Below are 27,841 nucleotides of genomic sequence, written 5' to 3'. Positions count from 1 at the left end.
TCAAGCCTACGCAAGCGCAGTTGGAAAAGGAAGGCGTGTCCACACAGCCAGTGTTAGGGGACTTGTCTTGCGCCTAACTTCATGCACTGGAAATGTCCAGGCAGCTCCTGTCCAGATCTTCGCGTCTTCTGCGCAGGGGAGTGTGGAAGAGCTTCAGGGCACTGCAATCTGCAAGTATAGAGACATCTGCTGGCATGCAGGCGAGCTCAGGAGCTGCAGGGCAGCAGCCACCCAGGGAAGGTGTGTAGTTCTCGTTTCCTCCCGGTGTTGAGCACAAGGACAGGAGGCTGTGGACACACTGGCAGAACTTGGGGCCGCCCAGCTCCAACAGGTGCAAAACAATGCGATGCAATCGACAGTTTGCTGCCTCGGATGGAGTGCATGGAAATTTCACAGCCTCCCAGCGACATCTGCAGGTCAAGCATCAGTGCTGCAAAAACAGAAAAGGTATCCTGTCCAAACAGGCATTTGGAACGTGTAGTTTCCCCCCATCAAGTGCCTTTTGCAGGCCGGGAGAAGTTTTCCCTGCAGATTTTCTGCTTTTATGCAGCACAGGAGCACTTCCAGGAGAAAAAGTTGGCAACTTTAACCACTGCCATGAAAAATTATTTTATTATTTTTTATTTTGCCATTTATTTGTCCATTTAAACAGCTGTCTCTGTTGCAGTTCTGAAATAAGGGCAAAATTAGAGTTGATGGCAGCTGATCTGTGATCAAGTCCTGGCTATCTTTTAAATGGCTGAATAAATGGGGAAATAAATAATAGTAAATGATTTATAGTCATTTCAGAATAAATGGAGAGCTTAAGGCTGCATACAACATAGAGGGGGGAATAGCAGTAAAATGCTGAAATAGGGATAAAATATGAAGTGCAATAATAATAAAGGATAGTACAATTATTTTTTTAAAATAAAGAAGTTATCTGTGTTCGTTAGGGATCAGGTCATAAAATATCTGATCTTCATTTACTTGGAACAGCGATGTGCTCTGGGGCAGCGTTCTCAAACTGTGGTTTGGGACCCACTAGGTGGGTCACGAGCCAATTCCAGGCAGGTCCCCATTCATTTCAGTATTTTTTTAATTTATTAGACTTGATGCCACCATGGTATGTGACTGCATTTGGGGAAATGTTACAGATCTGTACTTTGAACAGGCTACTATGTATATGCTTTTAACGTGATAATCAATGGGGCATTCCTGGGTACGATTACAGCCTAGGATTGTTAAACATTTTTCTGCTTGATTAGTCACTTCTAGCCACAACATCGCTTCTGGTGGGTCCTGACAGATTCTCATTCTAAAAAGTGGGTCCCAGTGCTAAAAGTTTGAAAACCACTACTCTGGGGGAATTGTTTGCTCATGAACTGATTTGGGTAGAGTTAATACTTTTTTTTCCAAAAAAGAAAGGTTCTTTATCACTATCCTTATTTATTATAATTGCTGTTAATACTATGCTAATCATGTACGCAGAATTGCCTTGGGGAAGGAACAGAGGAAAAGGAGGTAATGAAGACAGGAATTAGCAAAGAAAGAATATTCATATATTTAAGCTTTGTGACACGAGGTAATGTAATGCTTCACAGAAAATGTGGGATTTAAAGGAAGTAGAAGATTTGACTAGTCTAAACAATACAAATGCTGTGCAATGATTTTATCATGGAGTTCAGGCATGGGGGAGTTGGATTCCTGAGGTGGAAATCTCACAAGGCAGCACAGCTAGGCAAGACCAATATGACATAAAGATCCACTCACCAAGAGGTGAGTGTATTGATCAGAAGAGGTGAGAGTGGAAGAAGCATCAGACAAATGTTCCGGGTTGTGTGTGCACAAGGGACTTCTGGATGGTTAAAGGGCCCTGCAGCCAAAGGAATGAAGGTTGTGGACAGGAGTGTAACAGAATATGGAATCTGAGAAGTGGAGAGGGGTGAGGCTGTGGAGGTCTCTGCAGATAAAGACAAGAATCTTCTTCTGGATCCAGCAGCAGATAGGAAGTCAGTGATGGGAATTATATGTTTTTGAACAACTGTGTGACAAGCAGAAATTCAACAAAGGCAGTTTTCTCCAGCCTAATCCAATTATGCTATCTAATTCAATAATGGGGGGAAAAATTGCCTAGTGATTCTCTGTCTGTCACTGTTAAGGCACAGAATTCCTTCCAGAAAAAAAGGTGGAAACTGTAGTTGATGTAATAATTTGTCAAATATCCAGGACAGGCAGTAGTCCTGTGCATCAGGTGTGCATCAGATAGTGCTAAGTCCCAACCAGATCTGTACATCACATTTAAACTACTAATGTATATTTTAAAAACCATGGGATTCCACAGTGATTCCCCCCTTCTGACTTACAACTTTTAAGATATCATTATACAGTCATAAGTACTATTAAAAATGTCTTGTCCAAATCTTGTGCCCAGTTATGTGTTGCCAGTTTCCATGGGACTCAGTGGGATTTAAGCGTGTGTAAATGCATGCAGAATTGCACCTTTAACTGGAAAATCTTTTAATACTTAGAGTGATTCCTCATTCTCTTAACAATCTTGTGTGATATATAATCTTAATAGAAATTTTAGATGGGAATACAAAGTGAAGCCAGGGTACTTACATAAGGCTACCCAGTGAGTTTATAGCTTATTGGGGGATCTGAAAACCAAGATATGAAAGTCCAGATGATGTGGTATTGAGAATGTTGGGCTTGGGTGCAGACAAGTGCAAATCCAGGTTTACATTCTTGTTCAGCTTTGAAGCTTATTAGGTGGCCTAAGATTCTGTATGCAATCTTGAGGTCTAGAACCATGTCTTGTTATAAAACATGAAAGCTATTTCCCTCTCCTTATCCCAGTAGTTTAAACAACTGCCTCAGTTGCAGTTCTTAAATCAGGGCAAAATGAGATTTGATGGCAGCTGAATTGTGATTAAGTTCAGGCTATCTCTTAAATCAGGGGTGTCCAAAGTTTTTGGCATGAGGGCCACATCATCTCTCTGACACTGTGTTGGGGGCTGGGAAAAAAATTGATTTACATTTCAAATTTGAATAAATTAACATAAATGAATATATTAGAGATGGAACTTATATGAATGAATGAAACAATAACTCAAGGTCTATAAAAGACCTTGCACAAAGCAAGACTGGCCTTTCCTTCACTATCACAGATGTGAAACAGCAAGCAATGGAGAGAGCCCTCAACCCGCAGTTCACATGAGAGGTCGAACAGTTGCCCTCACGCTGAGAACAGTTGCGTCAGGCCAGCACGGGCTCCAGCAAGTCTCCAGAGGGCCAGAGACTCATTGGGGACTCAGCAAGTCTCCCTGAGGACTGCGAATGGCTTCCAGGCTGGGGTTTGGGCGCCCTGTCTTAAATGGTTAAATGCAACTGCTGATCATAAGAACATAAGAACAGCCCCACTGGATCAGGCCATAGGCCCATCTAGTCCAGCTTCCTGTATCTCACAGCGGCCCACCAAATGCCCCAGGGAGCACACCAGATAACAAGAGACCTCATCCTGGTGCCCTCCCTTGCATCTGGCATTCTGACATAGCCCATTTCTAAAATCAGGGGGTTGCGCATACACATCATGGCTTGTACCCCATAATGGATATTTCCTCCAGAAACTTGTCCAATCCCCTTTTAAAGGCGTCCAGGCTAGACACCATCACCACATCTTTGGGACTGGGACTTTTACATTAGAAAAGAGTTGTTTTTTTTAAAGTACTTTTCTCTGAACTTCCAAGTTACAGACCACACTACTGATACACAAGGTACATAATTTTATACTATGTAAAGTGGCCCTCACTGTGCTTTGACTGAGCACATTCATGCCAAATAAGAAGGTTTTTTTTTTTTTTTTGCGCAAAGATTGAGGTCCTTCATCTGAATAAACAACTATGATTCAAAGAATCGGCTTTGACTGATCAAGCAATCCAGGACCTAAATTAAATTAAAATTAGAAATGCTTCAGGGGTCGTTAAGTGCTGGTGAATGCAATGTTCTGATACTACGAAGGCCTCTTCCTGCTCTAGCTTGGTGTTTGCTATTTTGTACAAAGCAATCTTCCTTAACAGTACATGTGCCAGTAAGTATCCATTGTTCACAGAAGACTGAGACTGATTATAAACAGGATCATAAACCTTGTATTATTTCTCTTCATGTGGTTATACTTCAGGAAAGAAGAATGTCATTAGAGAGTGTTTACCAAGACTTTTTTTTTTTAAACAGTCTACAATAAAATGAATTACTTGTTCATCTTGTGCTGTTTTGTAGCCCTCTACAAATTGTTCTATTAGGCAAGGGAATAACAACTGGTTTTAATCTATTCACCCAATGAAATAATTCCTATTGTTCTGTGAAGGGGAAAAATTGTCTCATAATTGGCTAAAGTCACTGATGGAAGACTAAATAAATTCTAATGATTTCAACTGCCTTTGGGTGAGCAGTATTGAGATAGGGAGTGAAGATATGGACAATAAAATGCTAAGCATCTGTTTTCCGGCCCAATAGGTCTCTAACCCGGAGGAACTCAATGTACATTAACAGATTAGTTTGGATTAGATTGTTTCAGTAAAGCTTGGAGTTTTGAACTTGCTGATATTCTGATTCAGAAAGTATGTTCACAGTTTGAAAAACCAGAGTAGTTGTTGGGACTTCGACCTTGAGTTCTACATTCAAATATTAGTGTCCTCCACATGTGTCGGGAACAGATTACACTGTGTAACACAAAAATGGTTTCTGTTGAATTTTTAATGTTTCTTAATAAAGTTCAGAGTTGCTGATTCCAACAGTAATCTTAGTTTTATTTGTATCATCAAAACATTTTTTCAGTTATCTTAAATCTATCCTGTTGCCTAATGCATTGTAATACACGTCACGTTATACAACTGCATAGTGTAAATTGTGGCTAAGCTATAGATGCCTCTCTCTCACCCACCCTCTCCCCACCACACAACGCCTCCTCCCCGCCCTTCCATTGCCCCCCAGGCCCCTGCACCAGCTGAGCTCAGCCGGCGTGGACTTACCCTGTTCCATTACCATGGAGGCTGGATCTGATCACTGCAGGCCAGTGCACCTCTGTGTGCTAGCACAGCTGACTCTGGAGTAGGTGCAAACATACTTTATGGCATGTTTGTGACCCTCCCAGGCCAGTGCAAGGGACTTGCGCCAGCCCAGTGCAATCTTAGGATTGCGCTCAAAGTGTACTAATTCCCAAGAGAGTAAGATTGGTGACTTTTGTGATAAATGGAGTACCATAACAAGGCTGTGGCTAGGGCTGCAACTCAGTGGTGGAGCACCTGCTTTGCATACAGAAGGTCCTGGGTTCAGTCCTGGCATCATCTCCAAGTATGGCTGGAAAGACCTTTCTCTGTCTGAAACTTTGTTGAGCCACCGCCAGTCATTGTGAACAGTCCTAAGTTAGCTGGACCAACAGTCTGACTTGGAACAAGGCAGCTTCTAGAGTTCTGCTGATATTGCATCTTGGTTGTCTCTCCACGCTAGTCAAACCGTAAGCTGAGAGTAAGGCTAGATGCCATTCCTGTGGTAACTGCCTCTCTTTAAACACATTTTACAGAAACTGAACTTAAGACATTTTCTTGCAAATTACCAGTCCCCTGCTGTGCCCCACCCCATCATTTTTTCACAGCTGTTCATTATTAATAATCCCCAGGGAATGTCCTGTGTGCCTTAATTTTATTGCTTGCATCCAAGACTGGCAAGTAACTCTCTATATTTACACACCCTCAAATAAATTGAAGCCAGTCTGTGCAGTTAGTTGTAAAAGTGATACACCAACTTCTCAACAAATACTTTAAACATAGGGTTAATACATGATACTGTTTTTTTTCCCCCCTAGCCATTCTTTTAAATTTTACTACAGTTATGAGTAGCTGTGTTGATGCATTTTGGGGGGGAAAAAAACCAAAGTAGAGTGAAGTGCTAACTGAAATGTCGCAGAATGGTGACTTGGCTACAGAAGTTTTGAGTTTTCCAGAACTCTTCATTGGACTGGATGTTGCCGGGTGGGGGAGGCTACAAGGCTGAGCATGATGGGGAAAAGCTCTGAAGCCTGCAGTTTGTTCATAATATACATGCTTCCTGGGTCAGTAGCTGACCTTTTCAAAGTAGAACTGTGCACAAAGGTCATGTTTTCCCTGTTCTATTATCTCAGGGAGAAGGAGTGTGATTAACGAAATTCATGGAACCATAATGACCATTGGCATCAACAGACCAGAAGCCAGGAATGCTGTGAACCAGGAGACTGCAAGGCTGCTATTTCAGGCTTTCAAATCTTTTGAAGAGGATAATTCAGTGAAGGTGGCCATCCTCCATGGATTGGGTGAGGCTTATACAAGGTTCTCGTTTTACATCTTCCATTTTTTAAGTGCATCTGTAAAACGTTTTGCATGTATTTGACAATGAAATACATGGATGCGCTCAAGAGGGGAAAAATAGAAACTGTACTTAACTAAATTGAAAAGACATGAGGGAATGTTTCCAAACTTAGCATTTTTATGACTTCTTAAAACGCACCTAGATCCAAAAGGATCCATAACAGGGAATACTGGAAAAACCTTTGTAGATTAGGAGAATAATAGGGGAGGGGATCTTGACTTTGGGAAAAAGAACTTAGAGGTCCAGACTCCATATCAGTGGATTTGGTATTTGTGGATTTAACTGAGCTTTCTGAACCTGCAGTGAAGTGCCAGACCTGAGGTTCCGGACATGACTGGAGGTGTTCTCTAGATATGTCTGGGAGCTTTCTGAGGTCTGCAGATGTTGTGCACGGCCTCTGTGGGTCTCAGAAACGCCCCCAGAGGTGCCAAAAGGGCACTTCTGATTTTTGTCAAAACTGGAAGTACCCTTTCAGCACCTCTGGGGGCATTTTTGAGGCCTGTAGAGGCTGTGCAGGGCCCCTGTGGGGCTCAGAAACACCTCCAGATGTAGCCAGAGAACATTTCGGGTCACGTTTGGTGGTACTATTGAACTGATGTGTAGATATCAATATCTGTGGGAGTCTGGGAATGGATCACCCATGGATTCCAAGGTCCAACTATACTCTGCATGTTAACTGTCCCTCGCATTTCCAGTTAGGATCTCAGTTTCCACCTTGGGATCTTGGAGACCTGTTCTCATTCAGAGTAGGCATTACAGAGTCACCAATGGTCTGACGTGCTGTAAGGAAGCTGTACTTTATATGCAAGGATTACAATTTATAATAATTAAAAACAATACAATCCAACCATCTAAATGTTTACAAATACAAGTTTTATATACTGTAGTCCACAATGTTTGGCTAGTCTTGTAGCTGAGTAAAAAAATGTGGTTGCCAGGACCTGTTTGTGCTGTTCATCTGCTTGAGGTCAGGAACAGTCTCCTGCTCTATTTCCCAGCTCCAGGTTTGGAGCTGTAGAGAGGTGGAAACAGTCTCTGCAGTTACGCACTGATGTCCAGGGAGCAGGAGATTGTTTGGTGCTGAGAGTATCAAAATATGAACTTCCACTTTCAGCTCCTGCTTAACGTTGAAGAGGACTCTTAGCTGTAGTTGTGCTGTAATTCTAAGTGCAATGCATATGGAAATGATCTCCACCTCACTGGTGGACCTAGGGCAGGGCAAATGGGGCAGATGCCCCGGCACTGACCCTCTGGGGGCACCTCCACCAGCCTCACCCCTTTGTCCTTTTCTTAAAGGAGAAGGGGCACTCATTATCTCTGCTGGAAAATCAACAAAATGCTCACAGTAAGTCCCATTGTGTTCAATGGGTCTTGCTCCCAGGTAACTACATAGACCTGAGGTATTCAATCTGTGTGTCCCGGCTCCCTAGGGAGGCATGGCTAGCCTCTAGGAGCATTGTGAGGTATCTGGGGGAGAGAGGTGGCCATAGCTGCTCTGCTCAGCTGCACACTGACTTGCTGCTTTTCTTCAGCTGTGAAGGAGGCAGGTGGGGCAGCATGAGGTGGGGAGGAGGGAGAGAAGGTTGGCTGGGCAGCAGCAGAGGTGCTGCATCTCATCAGCACAGGGCACGCTCCTGACAGGCTTCAAACTGGGAGGGAAGAGTAAGTACAGGCAGCACAGCACTTTCCTCTGCTTGGGAAGGAGGGAGCCCAGCCTGCTCTTATTGGTGGTGGTGGGGGTGTCCAAATGCCCCAGCCTGCATTCCTCCATCTTGCCAGGGAGGAATAGGGGTGGCATCTGCATCTACTGGGGTGTATGTGTGTGAACAGCCCCCATCTACTTTGGGGTGAGTTGTAATCTTGCTCTGTGTGCTTGTAGTCCTTTCCACACTTTCCTGGGAGTAAGCCCCATTGACTCAAATGGGACTTACTTCTGAGTAGACCTACATAGGCTTGGGGTCTGTGTCAGCTTAACCCAGGATCCTCACCTTTCTCTTTTTCCTCCCCTTTCAAAAAAAGAAAAAAAGCCACTCCTGATAGTTTTGTCTCCAAAAATTGATTAAAAAATAAAAATACCCATTCCTTTTCAGCCACCCCCCTTTTTCCTCCTGCCTCCTTGGGGGGGGGGTACTTCCCATGTTGGCTGCTATTGTCAGACAAAAGGCACAATCCTAGCTAGGTCTACTCAGAAGTAAGCCCCATTGTGTTCAATGGGACTTACTCCCAGGAAAGTGAGTTTAGGATTGCAGCCAAAATGTCTCTGGGTCTCAGTTTGCATCAGTTTGCAATTAGCAGATACACACAAAACAAAGTCTTCCCCTCCCCCAGCAAATTCATCACTCCTCCCCCTTTCCAAAAATCCTCCAGGTGTGCTGCTAACAAACTCAGGGCACAATCCTAACCAGGTCTATTCAGAAGTAAGTCCTATTTTGTTCAATGGGGCTTACTCTCAGGTAAGTGTGGTTAGGATAGCAGTTTTTTTTTGTTTCTAGTGTATAACACCTTCATTCCCATTTTGGGGGTAACTGAGGTAAGGTGTAATGGGGAGTCCTGCCCAATGGTCACAAGGATCAAGGAAGCCACAGGCCAGAAAAGTTCAAGAACCACTGACATAGAGGATTGCAGCCTGAAAGTTAGCTCCTTCCATTAAGAACTTTTTCTTCCCACTAGAAGTGTGCATCCTCTGGAAGGAGGGGCTTGGGGGTCTTAGCTGTCTGGAAAGGAGCCCACCTCAGGCAAAGCCTGGGCGACGAGGGATGGGTAGTCTGGGGTGACTTTTTGAGAAGTCCCTGGCACAGTGGAAAGCTGTTAGGCACCCTCCCCCAACACACCTGATACACATTAGAACCAAAGCCTGAACAGACATTCCTTTTCAGTTCATTATCATGTTTAATGTTAAGCAGCAAAAAAAAAGGGGTGGTGGGTGGGGAAAATTAAAGGATGCTTCATGTGAAACTGCTGGGGGGGGGGGGAGAAAGAAGAGAACAGAGGCAGCTCTTCAACTTCTCTTCTGTTGCTTTTGACATGAGAGAATCCCAGTCTTTCCAACCTTGAACTTAATTAGATTCCCCTAGCTTCTCCCTGGTGCAAAAAGAACAACTGAATTCTTGCCTGTCATAGGATGTCACTGTTAAAGGCATAGGAGACGTGGGGATGGGACCCAAAGCAGGCTCCCATAGTAAGTGTGGTATGGTCTTGCTGGAGAAGCAGAATCTGGCTGAATGATCCTGTTTGGGTACACTCCTAACCAGGTCTACTCAAAAGTAAGTCCTATTTTGTTCAATGGGGCTTCCTCTCAGGAAGTGTGGTTAGGCTTGCAGTCTTTGCCTCCTAGCCTGGGCTAGCCCTGGAGTTTCCTGCCAATTTCATGAGTGCCGTGTACATTTTAGGAAGCATGGCCACTCTGCCAATCAAAGTTGTGTGTGTGTGTTTGTAACTGATCAGCTGCACTTTTGTTTTGTGTCTGATTTAAATATGATATCGGTCATTTTCTGGGCATATTTGCTTAGGAGAGATCTGTGTTTATGTCAAATGCAAAACTAGAAACATAGGGAACTATGCCCCAGAACAGAAGGTTGTGTTTTATGACAGGCTTGCAGGATTAGATGCACTGATTTCAGTCCCTGAAAAATATCCTGTGCAAATGCACCATTCTGAGCATTACAGATTTCATATTATAATGATAACATGGTATACCTAACTCTATGGACCCAAACACCTTTACCTTGTAAGTAAATTTAATTTATTTCAGTGTTTCCAAATAAATGTGCTCAGGACTACGATTTATGGGCAACTTCTTACATTGCATTTTAAAGAGACAGAACACTTTAGGATGCAGTTGTCTCTGAGAGAATGCTTTTGATCAGATATTTTCAGAGTTCATAATGCTACTTAAGACAGAACTGTATGTGTGGGAGATGTGCCAAGATTGTAAAATATTCACGACCCTGTGACAACTTAGGGCCCAATGCTATCCAATTTTCCAGTGCCAGTGCAGCTACGCCAGTGGGACATGCACTTCATCCTGTGGTGGGGAGGCAGACACAGAGGCCTCCTCAAGGTATGGGAACATTTGTTCCCTTACTTTGGGACTGCACTGCAGCTGCACTGGTGCTGGAAAGTTGGATAGGATTGGACCCTAAGGACCAACTGAACACAATAGGACTTACTTCTGAGTAGACTTGTTTAGGATTGTGCCCTAACAAAGTAATGTGGCACAAGTTTTTGTAAGCTAAATTTATTTCATCTACCATTTTTACATTGCTATCTTCTATAATACAGTAATAATAATAAATTTAATTAATTAAATCAGTGGGCGCCAAAATGTTAGTATGCCCTGGGTGACAGATGGGCTAGTTATGCCACTGCTCTACCTTGTCCCTAACTTCAAGCTAGAGGCAGCAACAGGATCTTCTCTCACTGAAGGGGTGATGGAACACTTGCCATGACCACTGGAATTGTGGACCTCTGTTTATATCGGTGTGCTTGCCATGGAACTGTGATTGAATACATTCAGGGCCAGATTAAGACCTTTAGGGCGCAGTCCTAATCCACTTTCTAACACCGACATAAAGGCAAAGCTCTGAGGTAAGGGAACAAGCATTCTGTTACTTTGAGGAGGCCTCAGTGAGTGACACCCAACTGCAGGATGCGGCACACGTCCCATTGGCACCGCTATACCACTATATTGGTTAGGACTTGGGCCTAAGCACTGAAAAGGTGGCCCTATGGGCGTGCATTTGAATGATGAGTCTATACATAGAGTGATTGGGGGGGGCAGTGGCACAGATCTGAGTTGGGACTGCTGTGACGTTACCCAGGGTAAGGGGAAGGAATTCCCCTTGCCCTGGGCTGAGCCGCAACTGTACCCAACCCTGCTTTGGATGCAGGGCAGGCCTGCTCACCTTCTGCTCCAGGGCAGTTTAGTATTGGGCTGACTCTTTAGCATTGGGCTGACTCTTGCAGCTAGTAACATGACAACATAACAAATGTTGTCTCTCTTTTGCTTTATAGTTATTTTATTGACATAGAAAAGTAGTATTCAGTTGGAATTTGAAGCAGCTGCATTATTGAAACTCTGAGGGGAAAAGGATAGAGATTACAGTTGGAAACTTTTAAAGAAGGAAGATTTATGTATATTTATATTTTAAAGGCTTTGTCCCCCAAGGATGTGTATACATAAGGTTATTTATAGAACACTGATTTGATTGAGAAAATTATAGCATTGGGGTCTTAAGCCTCAAACAGTGGTCCCATCTGTTAAACACATATCTGGGTGATGCCTGCTTTGTGGCCTTCTGCATGCTGGAGACAGTGAGTGATTTCTGTACTTTTGCAGAGCCGGCTATTAAAGTAAATACTGCGGGCACCAGTGCTTTGGTTTTCATCATGGTGGCGCAGTCAACAGCAGTTCTTTCTTCTGCTTCCAATGCACACAAAAGTAATGATTCCTTTGCCACACAAGAAAAGGCTTGAATTAGCTGCTTTTGCGGTGAAGGAAGAAGGAGACATGGTTTTGGTGATAAGGGATTAAGTGGAGGATATGCTGGTTGGATCCTTTGAATGAAATTCTTGGTTGTGGTTAGAACTTAAAAAAATAAATACATGAAGTGATGTGCCCTTAAGGAGATATAACTTCTGTTTTTTAAATTATTGAACGAAACGATGCTTTAAAAAGAGAGAAAATTGTTACTGTAGTCCTCTCCACAAAGTTCTGGGTTTTTTGTTTTTGCATTTTTCTTCTTGCTATTCTGGTGTTCAATACACACCCTCCATTTCTTAGTCCTCATTGCTGCCTTGGGGGCAGTAAGGGTTGCCAGGCACAATGCTGTGCAGAAACAGAAGCTGCAAGTGGCAGAATGCCCATTGTATGCTCCGTTAGCCTGCATGTATAGTAAGGACACCTTTAGTGTATTGCACTTGTGGTGGTAACAAAGCTTTTGCCTCTGATTGGCTGAGCTGATGTGATGGCATGGAATGTTCACAAGCATTCAGATTATGCAGGGGACAAAACTGCAGATCGCTAGTAGTTCAGCTTCGATGAGAGAAAACCAAGTTGCTAAACAGGGAAAATTTTCTCAGGGTCCAATCCTATCCAATTTTTCAATGCTGGTGCAGCTGTGTCAATGGGGCTAGTATGCTGCATTCTTTGGTGGGAAGGCAGTCACATGCCTCCTGAAGGTAAGGGAACATTTCTTTCCTTACCTCAGGGCTGCATTGAGGCTGCACCGGTGCTGGAAAGTTGGATAGGATTGGGCCCTCACACTTTCCAAAAGAACAGCACTGATGCTGAAGACCTTGTCCTATATTGCAAAAATAAGCAATATCCAAAAAGTAATAGGTGGTAGGGGCATAAAGTTGGAAGAGAGGCCAAGGAGAAGGTAGAATTGGGACAAAAACTCACATAAGGCCTCAAGATATGAGAGGTTGTGCATGTTTGGCAAGAGAGAAGTGGACAGCCGAGGAGTGTTTGGAAGACTGCGGTCAGCTGGCTACGGGATTGTGTTCTGCACATCATTTTGCTTGTGTTTTATGCATAGCTTTGAGAACCCATTGGACTGAAAGCATGGCTTAAGTAGTATGCAAAAATAAATTGTCTTTTGGTTTAGATAGACCAGGGGTGTCCAAAGTTTTTGGCAGGAGGGCCACATCATCTCTGTAACACTGTGTCGGGGGCAGGAGGAAAAAAGAATTAATTTACATTTAAAATTTGAATAAATTTACTTAAGTTTACATAAATGAATATATTAAAGATGAACTTGTATGAATGAATGAAGGTCTTGCAATAGCTCAAGGTCTATAAAAGGCCTTGCACAAAGCAAGGCTGGCCTTTCCTTTGCTGCTGCTACTACATCACAGATGTGAAACAGCAAGCAGTGGAGGGAGCCCTCATCCCACAGCTCATGCGAAAGGTCAAACAGTCACCCTCACGCTGAGAGCAGTTTTGTCTGGTCAATGCAGGCTCCAGCAAGTCTCCAGTGGGCCAGAGGCTCATTGGAGACGGGGGGCTCCCTGAGGGCCGCGTTGAGAGGCCTCGAGGGCTGCATGTGGCCCCAGGGCTGGGGTTTGGGCAACCCTGAGATAGACCAAGGTCCATTTAGTACATTTTCTAGTAGTGGCCAGCCAGATGCCTCTAGGAGTACAAAGACAGGATACAGTGGCCATCTCTCTTTCCCTTGCATTGTTTTCCACTAGCGTCTGGAGCTGCACTGATTCTTGAATATGGACAGGCTCCATTTAGCTGTTGGCCATTAATAGACTGATGAGCCATATCCTTCCCCAAAAATCTTTGGTGTTTATACGCATAGAGGCAAAGGTTCTGAATAAAAGAAAATGGATCCTTTGAAATACAGTGTATCTATAATGGTTCAAATCTTAACTAAAGAAAGAGGCACAGCTGAAGCCAACTTTTTTTTTCCTTTATTGTTCCACAATCTAACTTTTAGCTTTTTTTTGTGGTGTTTTGTAGGAGGTAATTTCTGTGCTGGTTATGATTTGAAGGAGCTGGCCCACAACCCAACCGCAATCAAATGCGAACAAGATGTCACCAAGGGTCCTGGTCCTATGGTATGTTCCTGGAAGCAGTCTGGAGGGAAATCCTGACAATTTTGTGAAACTGAAGTCCATTTCCATGGCTGCCTTGCAACTCATTTGGTTCCATGGCAACCAGCAACACATTTTAGTTAAGTTCCTGACATAAAAAGGGGAGGGGGAGCAGGGCGAGGAGGAATCTTCCCTTCTCTGAAAGTAACTAAAACCAAATGGAATTGTTTTTCCCAAAGGAAAAGTTATATGTCCACTCCCAGTAAACTTGGAAATTATGCACCCTGTGTTTATAAAAATGTGAATAACATGGTTGTATTTGCAGGGTCACTTATAGTGCAAATGAAGCAGAGTGCCATTACACAGAGAGGGTGGAAGGACAGAAAGGATCCTTCAGAGCTGTTTTTGTGTCTCCTCCCCCAACCAACTGAAACTTACTATTTTATACTTTGCTTTTAGAAAAGGGTTAAGCAAACTCATGAAGATACTTGATCGATCTACTTGTAGTAATGATAGCAAGGACTGTTGTTCCATACGCACTTAATCCAGGAGTGAACTCAGTGATCCTTACTTGTGAGCAGATGTGTAAAGAATTGTGCTGTAGATGAAATCAGCGTGTTTGGAGGCAGTACATCTCTGAATGTCAGATACTGGGGACAGTAAAGGAGGATGCTTTTTCTTCTTGCCTACTTGCAAGCTTCTGGCTGGCTGCTTTTAGAAACAGAATGCTGGATCCGATAGGTGTATGGACTTATTCTGCAAGGCTCTTTCTTCTCTAGTGGTAACTGCTCTAGGTGAGTTGAAAGAGAAGGGAGCAGGGGATGACACGCAAGGTGGGTCTCTGCTGATCTTATTTAACAGCCTGGTTATTCAATGGTGGTCCCATCACAATGCCATCAGAATGTTGGTTTCTTCTCACAAATGGGCATCATTGGCACATAATAAGGAAGGGCTGTGTGTGCTCTCCTCTAAATGAATCACAGTCCCACACCAGATTAGCCCAAACTCTATGCCCAGAAAAACTGAAATTTGCAGCATGATAAACGTTTTGCAAATTAAGTGGCTTTCTGTACAGTTGCTTTCTTGGCATAATTTACTGGGGCACCTTTGGAGACAAAGAGCTGCTTTGGAGTGGGAAGCAGTTTTCAATGGGAAAATGGCAGGGATGCCACACTCTTCTCCACCCACGATCCTGATCTGGATCAAGCCTCTACCACTTTGCTATTTCACAAGAAAAATATATACACTGAAGACTATGGTGTGTCTCATCTGGTTTGGTCCTCAGTGGGAGTTTACTCTTGTCTACAAGGAAATTAATCTGAACAAATATTGATGTTGCATTCCTTCTAAAACTGTATTTTCTTTCAGACATCATTAAACTGAAAGTATTTGTGCTGATAAAATTTTTTGCAACCATGGCTTAAATTAATAAATAGAATGGTGTATTCTAATACATTAATATAATGTGTGATAATGTAATTAAAAGGGTTATGTTTGTACATGTGTGCCATACTTCACACGAAGCGCTTACACATTTTGTTAATTTATGTGCAGCTTTTTCAACTGCACTTCCAGGGCTTATGGGTGTTTTGTGTGTCAGTAAGGATTTCAGTTTGCCTGTTACAGGGTCCTTCACGAATGACATTTTCCAAGCCAGTGATTGCTGCAGTGAGTGGCTACGCAGTGGCTGGCGGACTTGAGCTGTCCCTCTTGGCTGACCTTCGTGTTGTGGAAGAAAGCGCTGTTTTGGGAGTGTTCTGCAGACGCTTTGGTGTGTCTTATGATCTGTTTGTTTAATTTCTGTGTCATTTTTTTATTATTGTTAAATGGTGCAAATATGTCAGTTTTACATTGGTCTCACTCCTGGTAGCCCCAGCCAAAAAGAAAAAGAAGCCGAATAAAAAAATCATGTGGTGGTGTACAAAAGTGACCCCTAAGTAGTTAATAGCTGTCATTGGTAGAAACAAGAGGAGGGCAGTGGGAATAGCAGTGGGAATAGCAATGTCCAGAGTTTCCAATTTAGGGGAAGGAGTTAATAAAAAAGTTAGGAGATGGCAGGTTCTTGCATAAATTAGGCATCAGATTTCCTGACCATCATCTAGTCCAGGGGTGTCAAACTTGTTTCATATAGTGGGCTGAATAGCATTCATGGCACCTGCTAAGGGCCAGAAGTGATATCATTAAGCTGGAAGTGATGTCATTAAGCATATGTTGACCAGAAATAAACACTTTGCTCTGACATAGAAATTCATTATCTGCAAATGAAAGAAGAGATTTTACTTCTGGGGGGCCACATCCAGCCCGCGGGCCTTATGTTTGTCACCCTTGGTCTAGTCCTTTCCAACTATTATAGGCACCCACCTCATACAGACCAAGTCCTTGACCCACTGATTAATCAATGGGAGTATTGCTGTGCTTCTAGGGATTCAGGGTAACTCTTTGAGCAGCTATAACTCTGGAGTCAACCTATTACCCAACTGCCCATTATAGATATCATTTTGAGATGCTGAGAAATGTTTCATGACTAACCGAGACATTAGTCGCATTGTTAGAAGGAAAGGCCATCTTTAATATTTTAGTTTTTTTTCTTTCCTATTACTATAAGATCGCAGATAACACTAACTTTACAAGTGTGCACAATGAAGTTTTAGGTTTGCCACCCTCACATAGTTAATCATTGAGTGTTAAACTTATTCAGATGCTATTCAGGCTTGCACCTCTGGATAAAGAAAATCAGAATTTGAGAGGCTGGAAAAGTAAAAAATATCCAAAATAAAACTCTGATGTTCATAAGTGGTGCTAAACTTGTATTCAAGACTCGGGGGCTGAATTGCGCAGGTAATCTCGATGGTTTCTGGTCTGCAGTAGGGCCGGTGAGGCTCATTGCAGAAACCAAAGCTATTTTATCTTCAGTTTCTTTTAACTTCTATTTTTGCATGCCCCAAATTGGCCAAAGCAGAGTCTTGTTCAGACTCCATGTTATTTGGTAATCGTATGACAAACGCATGGTTACATGGCAGTTGGATGATAGGTGAGGATTATCCATGTTAATCCACCAGCCCTTCACCACATTTCAAAATGGTTGTATTGAAGTGTCTAATTATTTCAGTGACATCAACATTGCCTTCTGCTTCAGATAGGGTATAGGTTGATTAATTTATGGTTCTTTTTTTTTTTTTTACTCTTTTTCAGGCGTTCCTCTGATAGATGGTGGCACTGTAAGACTACCAAAGCTAATCGGTCTCTCACGAGCACTGGATCTCATTCTCACTGGGCGGCCTGTTAGTGCCCAAGAAGCTTACCAGTTTGGGCTGGCCAACCGCATAGTCCCCAGTGGTCAAGGTCAGTGCTTATGTGCCAAGTCATAAATAACTGGCTTTAGAATAGTTGATTTTATGAGAGATGGTAAATATAAAACCAGGCATGATAGACTTGGATAAGTAAGCAGACTGCAGCAATCCTGTATCCAGTTTTGTTTTTTGTTTCATGAAGTCTGGAATTAAGTATGTACAGTAGATTGCACAACTGCAATTGGTTTTATAAAAGTGAACCCTGGCAATAAGGCATGAGAACCTTGAGTTTGGGCTGTTAGCCAACAGGCGAGACTTTTCTGTTGCTGGATCCCATCCTGAAAAACTTTAGAAACCATGTGTCTCCTTTGGGAGGCCACCTTTGTAGCGTGAGAAGCTTGATGATAGGTATGTGAAGAAACACTGCTATTTAAAATATAGTTGGCACGTTGGAGAAATATTTTGAGTTACTTAGCGCTGTGGTTGGATTTTATTTTTCTCCTTACCTCTGCAGATAAATTTTCGCCAATCCACTCCTCTAGGTCTATGTCTGTGTCTTGTAGCCTGGGTAACTCAGCCTGGACTCTCAGGATGTTTTCATGCGTGAAATTTAAAATGGTCTTTAATGCAACTATAACAATAACATTGGTTAGAATGCATGATCTGTTTCTCTTCAGTATTCTTTTTCATATGAACATAATCTGTGTCAAGAGCTTGTGAAAAGCTCAAAGGTGCTTTTTAGTGGCACATGGGAAGACATTTAGTATAGTGTTCCAGAGCCTTGTGGATAATTTCACAGAAATTACTAGCCCACACACCTACGTAGCCTTCTTACACTGGTGTGTATATGTTTGTGACATATCACTGGTCTAAGATGGGGAAAAATCAACTCTCTTCTGCTCATGTGGCTGCATAGAGGCAATTCCGATATGATGTAGGCAAATCACAATGTGTGAGCCTGGCTTTAGTACAGAGGTGGGAGTGGGGAGGACGTGTTCCTTTCCAGAGCCACGGAGCACACATGTGTTACATGTCAACTTTGTTTCTGTTCCCGTAGCCACCAATTGGCAGTCCTTTATGAACTTCATTCCATTTAGAAACCAGAACCTTGATTCTGCTTAATTTAGAGTGAGAGTTTGACAACATGGAAATACATTTCTTCCAATAACAAGGGTGTGCCCCTTCATGAAAACACATTCCTGCAGTTAACCTTTGACCACTGAGGGGGAACTACCTCTGTAAGGTAAATGTATACTACTGTTCTCTGACCAGACTCTAAAGGTTTCCTGTAGAAGCAAAAAGGAAGACCTTCTGAAACAGGCTTTACCTCATCCTGAATTGGCATGGAAACTGTCTTTGAAGGATAGTAGCAGCTGCTTAAGTTGGTCTGACTGCTGTGTCTCCTGACTTGTTAACAAAATGATGACAGCATGTATTTCATATCTGCAAGCAAAACAGGCTTTCAAAATTTCTGGTGGGGCAGGGGCAGGGGGTTCATGTTGTAGTGGAGTTTTTAACAGGAAATGAGCTGGGAGCCAACTAGCCATAACAAAAAGGTACAAATTCAGATGTTTCTTTTTTAGGTTCTCTGGGTATGTGTGTGTTTAAAATTAGATTATTTTGATCATGGAAGTGTAATGGGGAAGAGAGATCATTTATAACACAGTAAGTTATTCAACCCCTGCTGAAGTTGCCGCCATTCTTCAAGTCCAAGAAGTGACTAACGTCTCCACAGACTTGCTGTCATGTACTCTGTGCGTTCTGATATCCGGATTCCTTCAAAAATACGGCTGTTTTAGTTGGCATTAGGAGAAGCATCTCTTGAAACAAACGTGAAAGAAACCCTGTTTTGTTTACGCCGAAAATGTTCAACTGGTGCCCCACAGACCAGAGCTGTCCCCCCAAAAACCATTTTACCTGGTCCCTCTTTCAGCCCTATGAACTCTTAATCAAAGGATGGTACATTTGCTCACAGTTTCAAATACCATTTTTTTTTCATCCCAGGTATAAAAAAATGGAGGTTTTTCCATACTTTAAATGTTATCTCTCTGTCCTGGATTTTTAGGTTCTTAGAAAAAAAAAAAAAAGAAACATTTACATTTATAGGCTCATGCTGATGTTCTAAGTGGCACCTTTTGAGGGTAGTTCTCTTATATTTAGCAGTGGGAAAGCAAATGCATTTATTTTCCCCAGCATAATATATTTTCCAGTTGTTGTTTGTTGGTGTCTCTCCCCCCCCCCCCTTGGTTATGTACACTTTTAATTTGGTTGAAAAGTAGTATATAAATATTTTTTAAAATTATAACAGTTGGCCTCTCTTGTTCGTAGCAACTCAAGGTGATTTACAAAAGGCAATGCAATGTAATACACATTTGTATGTATGTAGTGCTGTGCCTGAGCACATGTAGTCCATAGCTATGAAGCACTTGCTGCTTACAGGTACAACTTGTGCAGGGCAAAATTCACTCCCCCTGTTGGAAAATAGAGTGGCTGCTGAGAAAACAGAAGTTGGTCATCCCTGCTCTTAGCTGCAGGAACTTTGCGGTGGTGGGCCTCCTTAACGTTGCTTGCTCGAACCATCTGGGCTGTTAGGGCTTTATTTACGAAACTTAATATTATGCGATTACTCCTTCCACACTCCCCCTTTATTTATTTTTTTGTGCATGTTCTGAAAACTGAGATGCCTTTTATGAACTCAAAGCCACATATAAAACAGCCAGTTCTTAGTGGCAGAAATTATGCTGTCCTTGAATATAACATAGGCCAGAGACAGAAAAATAATTTCATTTCTATGTTGTATAGATATGTAAAATTTAACACCGGGTACATATTGTATAAACGCACCCTCTCCAACTGTCCTTTTTCCAGGGGAAATTCTTACTTTCTTTTTCCTATGTTCCTTTTAACTTTTGAAAATTTGCGGGATGCTCTTTCAAACATGTTTTAATGCATGCATGCATACATACCAAAATTGCTAGTTTTGAACTTTCAGACCCTTTTCTCTTCCCACCTCCACCTTCCCATTTAAGTTAAATCACCGAGCAAGGGGGATGAATCCTGACTCCATACACATGTACATAAAGTCATGGCTGGAACCAAATGCATCCAGTGTGTTTAGCTTGACATTTCATATACTACTCTGGTGGGATTCATTTGAAATGTTAAAAATTAAAAGGAAAACTGTGTTTTTAGTATAAGACCTGATTTGTTTTGAAATCGTATGACCAGATCAATGCTATGGCAGTTCAATCCTTATTTAGTTTTCTAAACACAAACATCTGTTACTGCTTCCTCTCTATCCCCCCTCTAACTACTTAACAAGATACTAAATATCACTGAATGTATCTGCAGGTAAAGCAGGTGGGCAGGATCAGCAGTAAGCCCCTCCTCCAGCTAATCAGCTGAGAGCCCAATCCTGAGCTCAACACGCTGGCTTACCACTGGCGCACTGTCACAAATGTGCGAGGCCTAACGCTGGACCAGCGCCCATGCTAGCCCAGCGCTGGGCTAGCGCCAGGCGGGCGCCTGGCCTCTGCCACTCGGCGGTCACATGGACCGCCAAGCCATGGTAAGGAAAGTGGGGGTGTGGGAGGAAGTGGGGAGGAGGGAGGCGGGCAGAGACAGGGCGGGGAGGAGGTGTGACGGGAGCGGGAAGGCGATTCCAGTGGAGCTCTACTCCATTGGATTCTATCCATGTGGGGCTCGGCACCCTACATGAACGCCTTTACCAAAAGGTCGGTGGTGAATTGAGTATCCCCCATTGCGGGGCTATGTCCCTTACCCAGGAGAAGGGGATGAAAGTCCCCTTTTCCTGAGGTGCTGCCTGTGGTAGCCTGTGGCATGCAGGATCCGGCAGCAACTGTTTTTGGTACTGCCGAAGCTGCATGCCATGGGAGCTCAGGATTGGGCTGCCCATCCCTTTAGCTCCCCAGGAGCAAAACAGCTCCCTTTGCCTCTGAGCAAGTCCAGTATTTTAAAGTACCCGCAGGAGTCGCTGAATGTCATTTCAGTTTTGGCTATTCTGAAACAAATACTGTATCTATTGTGAGAGATTAAGCAATATGTTGAACATCCTTATGGGTTTTCTTTTTAAAGGAAAACGGTTATGGTCATTTTACTAACAAATCACTTTAGAAGCCTATGCAGGGTAGGCTACTGCAGAGTGAACTATTCTATATAGCAGATAGAAATGATCCTTCAGTAATATGTTACAGTTGTGTAAATGAAAACTTTGTACAGCTAGAATCAGGGTCAGCATAGTTGGGCAGCTGCCAAGGGCCCGCTGCGGTTCCCTATGACCACATTTGTGCCCATGACCTTTCTTTGGTTGTAGAGGGACTTTCTTGGGGCCCATCCAAATAGGAGAGACCCATGAAGGGCACTTTTCCAAAGGCCTGCTGAAACCTGGAGCTGGTTTTGGTACATATACAGGAGTGTTCCTATTGTCATCTATAATTAGCGATAGATGAAAATAGTTTTATTTTTTCATAGATTTCAGTGTTTTCCAAAGTTAGAAGTGCATAAAGTGGTATTATGTGATTTTATTCCAAGAGCACATTTTTAAAAATTATAATTATAAATTATAATAATCTTATAGTGTCAGCAGATGCAACCACATGCATACAGAGGTGTAGGGGAATTCTTTTGTAGATGTCACAGATTTTGGTTTTGTTGGTTTACAAAAACGAGAAATGCAGAAAGTGGTGTTGTGTGGTTTTATTTCGTTATCACTGAAAACACCCACCTCTGTCAATGGTATGCTGGAGGGCATCCCTAGCTCTTCAGAGCAAAATTTCAAACATAAACTTCAAATGAACATGAAGAAGCTGATAACCTATATTCTGTCATAGGCAAGCCTCTGGGTCTGGTGGATGGAAATCTGTAATTGCTGGGAGGCCAAATGTGTGACACAGATATATTACTTTAGGAATTCACTATGGCCTAGTTCTTGGTGTGAACAGCTGATGAAGAGGTAAACCTATATCTTGGGCTTTAGGCTGCAGGTGGGAACTGAAATGACTGAATGTTCCTTCATATCCCCATAATTCTCTGCCCATAGTAAAATAGACTGGCTTGTCAGTAACACAATGGTTTCCTGTGAGTAGAGTATGATCGTGCATTCAGCCATGTGAATCCCCACATGCAATTGGAAGTGAAACAAACAAGAAACAGGCTCACCTTCTCATTTGCCCTTTGTAAGGCCCCTGCATCAGCTCCAGATCTTTAAAATTAGAATAGAAGCATGTGTCTTACTGAATTGTTCAACAACACGTGATGAAAGATTACATTCTTACAACTTAAAGAAAGGTGCCTACATTTTTCCTTTTGTTATCTTTCCTTATTGGATCCACTTTAAGGCTGCAATCTATATACACGCTTTCCTGAGAGTAAACCATACTGGTCATAATGACATACTCCTGAGCAGTCATGCCTCAGATTGTACTGTAAGCTATTATTTTGTTCTGTTATTCTTTATTTCCCCTTTCATCATTTCCCCGGTACTGATACTTTTCTGTTTAGAAAAACTTCACATTTATTTCCTCTTTCACACTTCCATCATTTCTCTTGTTGATATTTTTTTCCAAAACTCTTCCTCCTTTAAATTATTTTTTTTCCTTTTGTTTGAATTATTTTGCAGTGGACAATTATCTGGATTTTTTTTTAATTCTTATATATTGTAAGCTGGCCTGGATCCATGAGGTTTACAGTTTTGTAAAATAAATGTACAACATTTGTAAACGTAGTCTTGGACACCATGCTAGCCCCAGACAGATGGCCTTCTGATACCCATGGACCATCAACTAGTGCTCAACTTAGCTGACCTGTGATGTGTGCCTCCCCCCCCCCCCCCCAGCATCAGTGGTCCATGATAGATGCTCAAAGGTTGCTTGATAGCTGCTGATGCCCTGAGCAGATTCTCTAAAGGCAGAAAATCTGAAAATCATAGGCAATCAGTTATAAACCTTTATATTTAAATCTGTTGCATGCAATATATCTTACCATCTTATGTTTCAGAAAACTTGTATTCTAGAATCTTGCCACTCACCTGGCAATTGGGACTCCTGTCATTTTCTTCTGTCTAAATTATGTGTTCTTTTTTCCTGTTTGTGTGGCAGAAAGGAAATGGGGAGAAAATAGAACTGGAAACCAACAAATATTTGTAGAAATAGTACCTAGAACTACTCTTTATTTATTAATTGGCTGGGGTTCAAGTGTAGGTTTCCCAAGATGAAGAGATGGCCAAAACAAGCAGCAGCAGTTAAGGATTGCTCCCAGTCCTGGCTTCCTTCCATGGGGGAAGCCAGGTGTTGGGAGTGATCCATAGCTACTGCTGCTTATATTAGCTGCCAAAAGAAGGCAGCCTTGGGCCAAATTAGACATGATGGTGGTAGTTCTGTGTGTGTGTGTGTGTGTGTGTGTGTCAATGTGGAACTGCGGCAATTGCGCAGAGGGGTGTGTATGATTTTAACAGCAAGAGGGGCATATGGCTGAGGAATGCAGAACCCTCCTTGTTCTTCTCAGCTGAGTTTCAGTACAGGAAATAACCTCAGTTGGGGAAAGGGACTGCAGGAAAGTACAGGGAATGGCATGATTTCATTCCCCCCCCCCCAGCCATATGCCCTTTCAATGGTTAAAATCTGACCTCCCAATTTCTCCATTATTGGAACAGTTCCATGTCTAAATGCACAGAACTACCATCATCACATCTGGTTTATCCCTTAGTTCTTGGAACGTATATATACATTTCCATATCTGGACAATTTGAAACCGCAGATGAAGTTATTTGATAGAGTGTGGACATGGGTTTCCAACAAAGTTGTGATTATGTGCAGCACCTTAAGTATGAATTTTTTTTTTTGCTTTCAAACCTTTAACAAAGTTGGTCTTAATAATGTTACTGAATTAATCAATGTTGATCTGCCACAGTGTTCACTTCTTGAAGATTTTGATTGGGGAAGAGACACCCTTTTTAGAAAATATTTACAGGAAAAGAAAGGAGTGCACAAATAGCAACATATTGTTTTTACTCATTAAATACTCCTGCTCAACAGTTTGTATGTAAAAGAAGCAGTCCTTGAAAAAGAGAGGGGGAAAAACTAGGCCAAACAGAGTTACTTTATTTTTAGATTTGTTATTCCCAAGATTGCAGTGAAAAACAGGTACAGTAGTTGAAGGCCAATATGTTTGGCTTTGTTGAGGTGGTGGTGCAAAGATGATGCATTCTTGTTCAGTAGAATAGTGGCTTTTATGTCTTTTAAAGGGTGCTGGATCTCATGCTTGCTTAGAATTTATATCCTCTGACCAACAAGCCGTTTTTCCTAATCTCAGTGTTGTATCTGATGTCTCTGGCTATTAGGAAGAGCTTTTTTTCGCACAGAATTGCATTTTACAAAACTGAATCCTAATACTGGTAACAGTGGAAAGTTTAAATTAGGATTTTGTGTGTGTAACTTGGGTGGGTTTTGTGACAGCTGTTAGTTAACACAGTAGTTTCCTATTTTTTTTTTTATGCTAAAGGTGCTCACCAGCATAACTGTTTGTTTTTGTTAGGACTAGTGATGAATAAACTCTCCTTGGCTCAGTTTGGAATAGGGCTCAACTAATACTGTACAGCTTTTTTCCTCCCCTGAGTCATTTGACTGTGGCAGTGGTGATATTGGGAGTGTGATACCTTTGCTTAACTTCTCGGTGAGCTCTTCAGACTCATTACAAGTAGGACCTAAACTTCAGTGGGCTCAGCTTGTAATGAGTTTGAGGGGTGTGTGTGCATCTCTTACCATTCACCCTTTTCAATCCTCAGTCCTCTACTGCCGCACCACCACTAGTTAGGACCTACTATAAGTTCTAATGTCCAACAGTGTCCTGCTGCTTTAGCTATACTGTTCCTAACATTCAAGGCAGATCTGGTGACCAGTCAACAAGCTTTCCACAATAAGTTGGTAGGCTTTGATACATTCTGTTGGAATTACAGGATTTAATACAAAGGAAAAGTTGCACTTGTAAAGAAGTGCACAAAGCACAGTGAAGTATGGGGCTCAAAGCAAAATGAGAGCTAAGCACAGATAGAGAAATGATGGTTGAGGAAAATCATCAAGAACCAGCAAGGGATTTCTGTACCACTGATTATCCTGCTCATAGAAGTTACTACTGCTTTGCTCTTTCAGGTAGATCACTTAAAAGAGTTTCCATTTATACAACCAGTGTCAATTTAACCTCAAACTTCCAATAGCTAAGATACACTTTTTTTCCAGAATTAAAATGGGACACACACTTCCCTGTTGCATTTCCCCAAAAGTTTTTTTGTTTTTTTTAATGGTGGGTGGATTGCCCCCACTAAGTAGATCTGCCTTGCTACTCTTCTGCATGAGTCGCTGATCTTGGTATACCTCCTCATGGAGGAGAGGCAAGTTCTGATCTGAGAGTTGAGATGAAATGGGATGCCTCCTTTGAGGTACAGTAGTTAATCTATCATGATGGAATGACCTAAGCTCCATTGCAGAAATACAGTCAGAATTACTTGTGTTGAAGGAAGCTGATTAGGAGGAGGCATGGTTAGAGCTGTGAATTGTACAGAAATGCATGAACAGCCTTCGCAAGGGTATTATAGGGACACAGGGGTTTGTAGTTATTTAACATATTACTTAGTGGTACCATTTACATTTCTCTAATTTTTAATTACATACCCTCTGTTATTGTCTTACAGCTCTTCAGCATGCTATTGAATTAGCAGAACAAATCTCAGCATTTCCTCAGCAATGCATGCAGGGGGACAGGAACTCTGCTTACCATAGTGCGTTTGATGCGTCTTCCTTCACAGAAGCCATGCAGTTTGAGTTTGACACTGGAGTACAAGTGATATTGAAAGAGTCTGTTCCTGGTGCTAATAAGTTCAGCTTAGGCTATGGGCGTGGTGGAGCAAAGCTGTAAGAATTGAACTTCATGCTGTTTGGTCAAAACACCTTCCCCCCCCACCTGCCTTTTAACAATTTTGTGTTGTCAGCACTTAAGGAATAGCACATGTAATACATGTTTATTCTATTGAAATGTATGCTCTGTAAATTTTTTCTAGGCTATAAAAAACTTCACATTGAAAATTTAAATATGTATCAATGGTAGGAAGGACTATAGTATTTTTTTAATGCAGTTAAGAATTACCAGCTATTTGTATGTCTTGGGGCACAGTTGCATTGCATAATAACAGAACTCTACTTTTAAGTATTTTTTTAAAACAATGAATGTATTAATTTTTTTAGAAAGTTTGCCTACCAGTCGTGGGGGCACAGGTATTCTGGTATGCACATAGCCAATTTCTCCATTAGTTTCAGTAGAAAGGAGTTGCCCCTTCAATTCACTATAGAAGTGAATCGAAAAGGAAGTATGTGCAGGAACTTCCTAGTGCACCAAAGACAGAGAGAAATGATGTGTTTTAGATTGTAATCTTCCTGTTTTGGACTAGAAGGAGTTATACAGCTTTAATTTATGATAGAAACATTGATATTATACTTTTAATTACTGTAAAATGTAGGAGATAGTGTATTTGATTTGCAGTTGACATAACAGAATTCAAACTGCTGTGCCATGAGTCTTACTCTCACCTATGGCAAGATGTTGTTTTTGATAGATGTTTTGTTTTGAACAGCCTCATAGGGCTGTTGTATGAATAAAATGGGAGAACTTCATGTAACCTACTCCTGAGCTCCTTGGGGGAAAGGTGGGGTATAAACATGACAAGAGAGAAATAAAAGTCATTACATTATTTTTTACAAAATGTTTCATATCTTAAATTCTTCTGGTGATAGCTGCTGTATTTGTGGGTGTATATGCAGTACACTGACAAAGAGATGACACACCTGCTGGATGTTAGAACAGACAGTACCTTGGCTTACAGGCAAGAATTTAAAGAAGCTAATTCAAAGGGAGAACTACAGTTTTTTTCCTATATGGAAGAATTTTTAAAAGTTGACTCTGGTTCACCACCAGATGTCCTCCATGAGTAGGAAAATATGATGTCTGTAAAGATATTCTGTACTTGGTATTCATAACATATTTAAAGACAGGATAGTGAAAGGAAAGTTTGAGAGCGAGAGCGAGCAAATATTAGGAGTAAAACATTCTCTTAACAGTATTAGTGTTTAATTCTGTAGCCTGAAACACTTCACATAACACTTTTCTGTTTTATTCACCAAGGACATCTGTATTTTTTAACCTTTCACAATCACTTTAAGAATGTATGACTTCAAATAGCAAAAACATCCTTGTAATTGTGTAGACATAATAGGCCTTTGATTTCCTTTCTCATCAGTTCATTGAGAGGGTTAGAGCATCCTTATAGATTTCAAAAGTAATGTGAGCTTTCAGTTTAATGAAGTCCTTAACTGAATGCATATTGTTCCCTATAATAGGGTCCCTTTTATGGAGAAGGGCGGGATATAAATAAAGATTATTATTATTATTATTATTATTATTATTATTATTATTATTATTATTATTATTATTATTATTATTGTACAAAAATAGATGAACAGGCAGCTTCCCCCCCATCTTTTTCCTCTACTGACATTGCAAAAGTTCAGGTTCCTTAAGCTCAAGAGATGTGTTCATCCTCTGAGTCAAAAACAAGCCCCCAT

General features: G+C 41.8%; 1 protein-coding gene across 2 annotated transcripts; it reads left to right on the top strand.

Moving 5' to 3' along the window:
• Positions 1–11: 11 nt before the first annotated feature.
• Positions 12–26,982, top strand: LOC136649718 (enoyl-CoA hydratase EchA19-like). 2 transcript variants are annotated; one of them, XM_066626555.1, is made up of 6 exons: positions 12–240; positions 6,158–6,325; positions 13,850–13,947; positions 15,550–15,694; positions 17,116–17,265; positions 25,918–26,982. In XM_066626555.1, the coding sequence occupies exons 1-6, from the start codon at positions 93–95 to the stop codon at positions 26,139–26,141; spliced, it is 933 nt and encodes a 310-aa protein (XP_066482652.1). In that variant the 5' UTR covers positions 12–92; the 3' UTR covers positions 26,142–26,982. The 2 variants fall into 2 exon arrangements, with proteins under 2 accessions (XP_066482652.1, XP_066482653.1); XM_066626556.1 differs by lacking the exon at positions 12–240 and adding an exon at positions 249–447.
• Positions 26,983–27,841: the final 859 nt, after the last annotated feature.

Source organism: Tiliqua scincoides, chromosome 4 (assembly GCF_035046505.1).
Source record: "Tiliqua scincoides isolate rTilSci1 chromosome 4, rTilSci1.hap2, whole genome shotgun sequence".
NCBI lineage: Eukaryota > Metazoa > Chordata > Lepidosauria > Squamata > Scincidae > Tiliqua > Tiliqua scincoides.
The sequence above is the reverse complement of the archived record's forward strand: the minus strand, read 5'-3'. Positions and strand labels throughout refer to the sequence as shown.